The 9,812-nt window shown below is 42.8% G+C and overlaps 1 protein-coding gene across 1 annotated transcript in view; it reads right to left on the bottom strand.

Annotated features, from left to right (window-relative positions):
• Positions 1-9,812, bottom strand: part of iglon5 (IgLON family member 5) — a 98,448-nt gene that overhangs the window by 8,881 nt on the left and 79,755 nt on the right. Inside the window, 5 exon segments of the mRNA XM_020590168.1 lie at positions 352-503; positions 1,383-1,503; positions 1,785-1,916; positions 7,776-7,895; positions 9,618-9,811. Coding sequence (XP_020445824.1) covers positions 352-503; positions 1,383-1,503; positions 1,785-1,916; positions 7,776-7,895; positions 9,618-9,811 — 719 coding nt within the window.

Raw genomic sequence — 9,812 nt, 5'->3', positions numbered from 1 at the left:
AGAGAGTGAGTGTGTGCATGCAGGAATGTATAGGGAGAAGAGATGGAGGGTGAGAGCATGATGAAAGAGAAGGAGAGATAGAAACTGTAATATAGGCAAGCAAAACTTTAATGGGGCAGAGAATAAAGAAAATGGGGAGAGAGGAGAAGGAGAGGGCTGAAAAACTGCTGTGCTGTGTGCAGAGCAAAAATGAGATGGGTCAACAAAGGAGAAGCAGTGTGCCATTGCATATGTTTCATTTGTGGCAGTGCGTCATATCTGTTCACACTTTTGCATGTTGATTAATAGTCAAGATGTGTACTTTTGTAAATGTAAAAGCTTGCGTTTGTGTGTACGTGCATGCTGACTTACGAAGGAGCAGCATGCTGACGTTGGAAGCCCCCAGACGGTTTGAGGCAAAGCAAGTGTAGTTGCCAAAGTGTTTCTCTGTCACATTGGTGAACACCAACAGTGAGCGTGTCTTCTCGTTTTTGATGTTCAGGGTGTTGTCACTCTCCACCGGCCTGGGTGGTAGCGGTGGGTGAGTAAAAGTGAAAGAAGGAAGGAAAGTAGGAAGAAACAGAAAAAGTGTGACAGAGAAAGAGAGAAAACACAACATAACATCACACCCAGTGACTCATCCCAGAGGAGAGGCTGTTTTTCTCTGTCTCTCCAGAGAGCACCACACATTGACTCTGCCTCACCTTGTACTAATAGTGAAATCTAACAGTCCATAAATAACGGAGACCTCCTGCTGGGGCCCATTATACTCTATTAACATCTCTCTCTGGCTGGCAAAGGCTTGTCTAAGTATTTTGGTGCCTTGCTTTGCTTGATGCCAAATCGCCCTATGCTCTCCAAGACCTTTTACAAACTTGGAGAGGCCACTGATGAGTAAGTAATAGAAAGAAAATAGATTTCAATAGATTTCCAACAAGCTAATATTTCAGTTCTTTATTATAGCAGAACTGACAATGTATTAGTTCTAATGAACATAGATGGTGATTTGATTGTGTCTCATAAAAGATACATGTTAATCAGGAATGCTATTATTCCATTGCAGCTGCACTGAGATGTCAACCAATTAATGTTAGTGTTACGAAATAAAAATACAGAATCATTATGACACCTGTATTGTGTTATATTGAAATATAAATTTTGTGCTCACACGGTGAATCAAAGGGAAAGTTGTCATTGCTCTTAAAAGCACAGTTTTTAACATCAAGACTAAAATGCAAGGCTGGTGGGAGTTATACAGTTTGCACAGCACCTTTCCAAATGCTACAAAAACTTTTGCTTGCTTAGGATCAAAGGTCTTTGAGAAAAAACAGACCTTTTAGATTTAGCTGCCTTAGTGTGAACATCATCAAACAGTTTGGCACTGAACGTGTTGGTGGTCTCACCTGTGGTCATCTCTGTACCACTCGAAGGAAGCTGGGGGGACTGCCATGGCTTCACAACGCAAGATAGCAGTCTTGCCCAAATGGGCTGGCATATTCTTCTTGTCTGTAATCATGGGAGGGTCTGGAAGATGAAACACGGGAGGAAAGGAGGAAGAAACAGAAGGGGGGAAGTCAGCAATTAGTATACATCTGCCCTCACTGAGAAGTTGAGTCAGGTCAGCCCAGGCTTGCCCACAAGGTTGAGAACCCCCGAAGAGCACAAAATTAAGATGAATGAATTCATACATAATAATGCATGTATAGTATTTACATAAAGTATATGATTAATACCCCATTATGCTATAACATGGGGCCAAGTTGAATCATCACCACAGGGCTGTTGTTTGGCACAAAGATACTTACAGTTGACCGTGACCTTGACTCTGCGCTGATCGGGCGGAGCCACTCCATTGTTGGTGATGCATTCATAGTCCTCCGCCTGCTGCCTCTTGATCTCAGTGATGTCTAGGAACTCCCCCTCACTCACCAGCCCATCTATCGACATGCCATAAGATGCCACAGGTCACTAAACATCAAATGGAAGGTGACTACTGATTTAGGGTTTACTACTTGAGGCGAAACTGTAGTTGAGTTGTTCTTACAGACAACACGATTTAAGGGGCTTGAAAGCAGCAACTCCTATATAGATAACAACACATAATGTATTATTTATATTTTGGGAAATACTGGTGGGAAGCAATATCTTGATTTTGATAAGACTATATACATAAAATTAATATGAGTTAAATTCCACAAAAACATGATACTGAATTATCGATCAGCTCTAATGAAATATGTGCAATCAAGAAAATCTCCGCCTGCATATTTGTCTCATGACCCAAACTAAGGGCCCCAGGCTAGTTTGTTGTTTGTTGGTGAATTTTTGTATCGATTCAAGGTAAGACAACATGATCTGACAGCAGTGATGCCATTACCTTTATAGTATCAGGGGAAATTGCAAGCCTTTCTTCCAAGCAGTGGACACACCAGGGGGTGACAACTTGTTCACCACATTACATAGTGGGAAGAAGATTTGCCTGTTATTTGAGGTTGACAAACTCCCAGATGCCCCCAGAACCAAATTAGTCAATCTCACACATTCACTTGTTTTCACTGGGTGAAAAACAGCCTCAGAATCTCTTCAGAGGGGAGGCTGGAAGGGACGGGCTAAGGGATGGTGGCAGAGAGAGAAAGAGAGCAGAGACAGAAGAAAAAAAAGAAGAGCGAGAGTGTACCCCCCATCACCTCCCCGCAAGTCTTAGCAGCCAGCTGTCTCCCAGCCTCCAGAACCATTAGGCCCTTCTTCCTCCCCTTTACCCCCATTAAAGAAGCCACACTGTGGAACACGACATAGTATATAATCTCGCCACTAACAAGAAATTCCAGCTCTTGAATTACTGCTCACTTTTCTTTCTCAACCCCCTACCCCCTTTTACTTCCCCTCACAGACATTCAAATGGCTCATCAACACATTCGTGAGCAACACAGATGCAAAGACACACACAAAAAAGATGCTAAACTCCACGATTATTCCTGTCAGAGATTAGCGCGGTGGTTCTAATTGAAGATTATACTGGAGGATTATTAGTGCGGCTACTGAGCTGGAGACGATTATTTGCAGCTGCTGCAGCAGAGGCTGAGCAGGGAGTGACAACCGCAGTGATGGCTGCTTGTGCCACCCGAGCGAGTGCAGGCAGGCACTAGGTGATGGGTTGGGGTAGGCACAATGTTATTCACTCATTCCATTAGTCTAATAAATACAGCTCTCTTGTGACATCTCTGTCAAGCGGGCAAAGCACTGAACTTTGCTAGAGGGGGGGAAGCTGTGCCGGAATAGAGGAGAAAAGGGGGAAAAGAGATAAAATCAGACAACTAGCACTGGAGAAATTACACACATGGCTGTTACAGCCGACTTCCAAGAAATAAAAAGGACAAAGAAAATAAAAAATGAGAGTAATCGAGCGCTAGAGACCGCGCAGCAGACGCAGATAGAGTGGTAATTTGCGACAGATACCAGGCAGGAGACTGAAAGAGATTCACAGATACAAAGAGAAAAATAGCAACATAAAGAGGGAAACGTTGAACGCTGTCAAGTTGGGTATTTGGTGGGGCTGGTTCTTTCATGCACTTCTCATCCCCAGCACCAGTGATGTAATATGACAGTGCAAAGCAGCCCCTCATCCTCCCTTTCTTCCTCTCCCTCTCCATTCCCTGGGATCTCTGGACCTGCACTACACACCTTTGTCCACTTTGGAGGAAGATCATATCTGACTGCAGTCAGCCCCTGGCACTCCTACATTGGTCTGTAAAATACTGCTCCGTCAACCACTTATGGCTTTTGAAGGAGCCTGACTCCTGACCACCAGAGATAACTAGACTGCACCTGAGAAGAGAGGGTCCTGTGTGAATGAGAGGGGGGTTCTGGTCTACCCCTATAGTGAAACCTTGCTCTATTTACCCAGCAGCACCCTGAACCTTTCTAGATTATCAAGGCACTTGATTTCTTGGCTCCTCTTATCCATTTCCATTACAAAAACTAGCATCGAGAGAGAGGTCTAATGCTGGGTTGAAAGAGAAAAGGATGGACAGGCTGACATACATAGAGGAAATCATGGTGCCCGTAAAGTGTGCCTAAAATGATTCCTTAACTTTATATCATATTTTTCATCATTCAAATTTCTTTCTATTAAGAGTTGTGTGGCTGATTCCTATATATTAGTCTTTCACATTATATTTTCTTGTGGCCAACAAATGCCAAAATCAACAGTGAATCAGTCCAAATAAAAGTCAAGCCTGAAAATGTTTATTCACTGAGCTAAGTTATTTTCTAAAAACAAACCCTTCAATGAGCCACACTGTTCCACATTACCGTAAACATAGCCACTGCCTATTTTAAATCGATCCCACATACACTGTCCTGCTGCTGTAAGTACTTACTAATATGTATTAATTCACAGCTGAAAATAGTTCCCAACAAATGTAATATTTACTGCTGTCTTCTGAACGCTACCATGCCCCGCTGTTTTAGAAACTGTATTTTCGAAACCAGATTTTCACAATTTATTTCTTCAGTATGAATAAACACAGCTCAGAGCCACATGATGGGGGAAGTGGGAAGAAGCAGTGTGTTAAGGTAGCCCCCCTCACCAGGAGGGTGAGGGAGGACTGAGGTTGGACTCAAGTTTGCAGACCCAGGTGCTAGGGGGAAAAACATGACGGTAGCAGGTAAAGAAAGAGAACACAAAGTATCAAAAGAACATAACATGGGAAAGTACGGTACTTGGATATGTATGATATGTAGTGTAGTGTAAATGAGCGTAGCTCGTAGGTAGTGTGGTAGAGTCAAGCCAAAACGCACAGTGTCTGTCAGCGTAGCATTCTACCAACATGTACAGTCCACGTTACTATGTTAATGTTCTGGCCCAGACGGAGCATCTGCCAGAAGTTTATAATCATTGGGATGCACCCCAGCTGTGTGCATTGACAAACCAGTTGCTAATTACTGGAATGCAACACAGCTGAGGTGCAGAGCCCACATGATAGAGAGAGCAGAGGAGAGAAAGACAGAGAGGAGAGGCCTGACACAGTGTACTGGCTAAGTTTTAATATAATTGCACAGATTTGTGATAAAGACCCATTACATTTATTAAAGAACTGTGATCAAGATGCATACTGGCAGGGACAGTTGAAAAATTAACAGGTAACGCTGCTTTTTCCACCTTCAAACTTTCCTTCCTTTATATTCCCCACCCACCCGCACACCTGCTCCTAATTCCCTACATCAAGCCACACCTGTGCCTCAACAACTTTACTCTGCTTATATACGTACCTACCCACAAACCCCAGTTCTCATCTACTTTATTTATAATGTACCAGTAGCTGTAGCTGTTGACCCTGTGTTGCCCTCTCTCTGCCGGTTCATTAGCCCTTCCTGTTTCTGGCTTTTACCTGCTCCAGTTATTCTCCACTCACTGCTTTCTTGGTGCTATCACTTACACCACAACTGTCAGTTTTTATTTTTTAAAATGTATTTAACATGTATTTTACCAGGAAGTCCCGCTGAGATCAAGATCTCTTCAAATTATTTAGCCAATCTCACCAAACCCATCATTCACACTAAACCCTTTATGGATGTCATCATAACACTGACTTATTTGTGTGCACCAAAAGCACATCGCTCCTCCTCCCCACTGCCATAAGCATCCATTCATGCTAAGCCTTTGTATGTTCTAACGGATGAGATGTCAAACTATAAGGCTCTGGTGTACTGGTATATTTAACTGAATGAGTCTGGAAGCCTGTATGTCTCTGAAGTGGATCAACTGACTGATACCAGTGAGAGTGAACATGTGCAACAGATTGTATCTGGTGATGACGAAGAAGGTGGTGCCTGCAAACAACAGTGCAGAGCAGCATCACCATCTCTATGTGAGCAAGGACTCTGGAAACTGTAGAGAACTTGCAAAGGGTTGATCACTTTGAACAGGTTTATGTGTCACCTGTGAGGTGATGTAAGTAGCTCCTCCCACACCACCACCTCATGATGCACGCACATTTTCCAACCAACCTCCACATGCACTTTTCTCCTCATGCCCCCTCCCTACAGTTTCTCTATGCAGTTTCTGAGTAATGGGGACAGATGGCTGGCAGCTTCTTGCTGTTTCTTTGGGCTCATTCACCCCTCCTTCCTCTACCGCCCCTGCAACTGATGGCTTGGTTGCAGAGACTCCCATAGAATAGCAATGCGGCCCCTATCTCTCTCTGCAAGCTGAGGGGTTATAGGGGGAGAGGGGGTAGTGCAATGGTGGGGGTGGTTAGAGGGAGGATTACTGCTGACAGAAGAGAAATGCTGTAGGCTTGCAAGTGAGGACAACTGCACAGAGTTTGTGATGTTAGGTTGTATGTGTGTGTGTGTGTGTGTGTGTGGGTTTGCTGCAGGTGTACACTCATGCATGCTTTCCTCTTCTCCTCTATATATATCTGTGCGGCTGTGGGTGTGTGATTACTACCAGTCTTGTACCAGCCTGAGGTACTGCATTGTGTAGGTTCACAAACACTAACTGTACAAAGAAGGACACTGCATGCACAGCAGGCTAACCCAGGGACAAACAAAGGAGAGAGGAGGAGGAACAGACCTCTGAGCAATCCCAAAGCTGTCTATAAATACAGCAGTACAGTAGGTTGTGCAATTATTGGCCTAACAGTATAATTACATCATGTTGAGTAGTTGTTCACACTGACCTATTTATTATTGCTGTCTGTCTGCTGCATTTAATCTGTGTTGCTTCAAGTTACAACAGCAAGTACTGCTGTGTGATAAAAAGTGCTTTAACCATGACTTTGGTGACACTGATCCAGAGTCAGCCTCACAGATAGTCAATTATTTGTTTTTGAAAACTCTTGAAATGTCAAAAATCCTTGCTTTGCTCTACCCCCTTAGGAAATTCATTTGTTATACAGTATGCTAAAAATGTTCCACAAAAAGTGTTGATTTCACATAACTGGTCTTAGAGCTTCTGTGCTTCCAGTTTGCAATTAAGAAGAAATAAAACAAACAGGAGAAAGAGAGCGGATCCCAGGGCAGCAAAGCACCGTCACACACTATAAATAAAAGTGTTGCTAACCTGCGTCTGAAAACAAATCTTTGTCTACTCAGTGTTGTTTACCAGATAGTATGCGTTATGTAAAAATTTACAGCCAACCAACAGAAAACAATATATTTGAAAGTACACAAGTCAAAAGAAACAGATGAAAATGACTGTAGTAAAATACACTGGGCTTTGAGCCATGTGGTCGTATGTGGTTATTTGCCTGACCTTGGAAATTAGTGGTGAAAAAAGATGTGAGCAGAAAGAAAATAAATGCAGTGCTGATCAAACCAAACAATCCAACTTTATCTAACAAGATGTGCACCCTGATCAGTTTTGATCCCACATAATGATAGAAGCTAAAAATATCCGATTTAATACCATAAGTGGCTGTTAGCATCAGTTGGCATTATGATGCTGGTCGACAGGGTGGATGAAGACAGATGCTGATGATTATGGGCGGCACGGTGGGGATAATTATGTATAATGTGTGGTTATTTGGGACAAAACAGTGGGGCATAGGGAAAATACGGGGGTATGAATTTAAAATGGGGATAGACTAAACAGCTGGGTTAAAAAAATGATGACAGGAATAGGGGATAAGGATGTAGACATGAGCTGAATGCTGATAGGCTTTTAGGCTAGAAGGATAAACATGGACCAGGAACAGGGATAGGGATGAGTGTGGAGACAGGGAGATAAAGGTGAAGCTGTGAACAAGAGATCTCTGGATTTGGAGACAAGCAAACAAGAAAAGGTAGCTTACATTTCTGGTCTTTCCAGGTGACTGTGGGCTCAGGCCGACCAACTGCCAGACAGTAGAGGTTTACATTCTCTCCCTCGTTCACTGACACATTTTTGGAGATGTTGACGATTCTGGCTGGCACTGGAAAGCAACATGATGTTACTGAAATATGACCTCAAATCCTCTTTTCATTTCATAAATTATTGATAGGGCACAGTATGGCCTTACAGCATATTAAAGTGTTTAAAGTAAATCCCTGTACCTCAGGCAGACTGGCAATCAGCTGATTAATGATCTGTGCCTGAGAGCTCACTGAACTGTACAACAGTATGCTTGACCATGTACTTAAAATGCACAATACTAAATTGCTGCAAATGGACATTAAAACCTCCTTCTCCTGACATCTAATCTAATTTGATCTTTAAAGAAACAGACGGGCATCCATGAAAGAGGTAGTCAGAGAATTTTTACTTCTACTTTTTAAGTGAATGACCACCCCTCAGTATCATTTTGCCCCAAACTCACAAAGTGTTTGAGAGCTATGCATGTAGTTAGTTTGATAACAAGATGGCCCTTGAATTTAAATAGCCCATTATCATTGTTTTAATGAGCTTGGCCCTGAGATTGCTTTTTACGAGGCATCTTTTGAGGAGCCTATTTTTCTCTATCTTACTGGAGCTGAATACTTGCAGAGATAAAGCACAGATTGGAGTAGTGGTGAAGCTACTCCTGCTTGATGCAGTAACTTGAGGGTGTAATTATTTTGTGCGATATCAAGCTATGGCTGAAATTGCTGGTGACTTGGAATTAGGTATATATGGTCATCTGTGCCAAGCTTCGAACCCTGCAGACAAGAATTTGTTTGGCTCCAGTGCAATGAGAAAACTCTGTTAGTAAGCGGCTGATATTGTCTTTGCCACCTGTGAGCCAGGCTGTGTGTTGGCCTGCAGAAGGTACCTAATATATCCCATTAAAAGTTCCCAGTTTCATCCTACTGGTGATGTATAACCGCAATCTGTACTACACACAGACCAAAATACGCATAAAAACTGACACATGGAGGGGGAAGAGGTCTTAGATCCATTCTGCTGTGCAGTCTTGTGCCAATACAACATGTCAGTCAGGATCAGTCAGACTCTCACTCACTTAGCTGCTGACTTGATGACTGAGCCCTGGTTGTGGTCTTGTACTGTCAGTTATTTAGTCAGGCAGTTGGACAAGCCCCTGTGTACCTCATCTCACACAAATCCTCAACCATCTGATCTGCCTAACCCTTGGTTCATTAAGCCAAATAACCCTAACAGGCCACATGAAAATAACAAACGGGCTTGGGCTCACATTTTCTTATTGCAATTGGCTTTCTGGTTTATCTGTCAGTTGCATTTCTGTAGCCACACACACACACACACACACACACACACACACACACAGGCCAACTTATGAAATAATCAGGTAATTACATTTTGATGTAAACACAACCTTAAATAGTCAAACATCATGAATATAAACTACTAAGTTGTCTATCATAAATGTAAGCATGATTTAATACAAAAGGAGCACTGAAACATAACCATAAAAAACCTTAATTGCTTCCCCTGACGTCAAATCTCAATTACTTCCAATAGACAGTATTATGCTTGGATGAATGACAAAATGCATAATTAAGCTATTTCGTAGATGTTTTATCCAAGACAGCTTACAGTACCATGAGTGCACACGTTAATTTTTTTCGCAGTCACAGTAGCAATCAAATCTGCAGCCTCTGGATATATTAGGGAAATGAGTCACAACTTTTACTGGATGCAGTGAACACTTTAAAGCATTTATAACTGATGCCTATTCTGTCACAATTCAGCTGCTAACCTTGGACAATGAGGTAGACGTTGGCGATGCGCGGCTTGTTGTTGGCCTGGAAGGTGCAGGTGTAGGGCCCCTCGTCGGTTACTTGCACCTTGTCGATGTGGATGGAGAAGTCGCTGTTGTTGCTGTTGACCAGTGTCACACGTTTGTCCAGAGACCACTTGTCTGTTCCCGTGAACAAGATGTTAGAGCGGTCCG

This window comes from Monopterus albus, unplaced genomic scaffold (assembly GCF_001952655.1).
Source record: "Monopterus albus unplaced genomic scaffold, M_albus_1.0 scaffold11.1, whole genome shotgun sequence".
NCBI classification, from domain to species: domain Eukaryota; kingdom Metazoa; phylum Chordata; class Actinopteri; order Synbranchiformes; family Synbranchidae; genus Monopterus; species Monopterus albus.
This window is presented reverse-complemented; position numbering and strand designations above follow the sequence as displayed.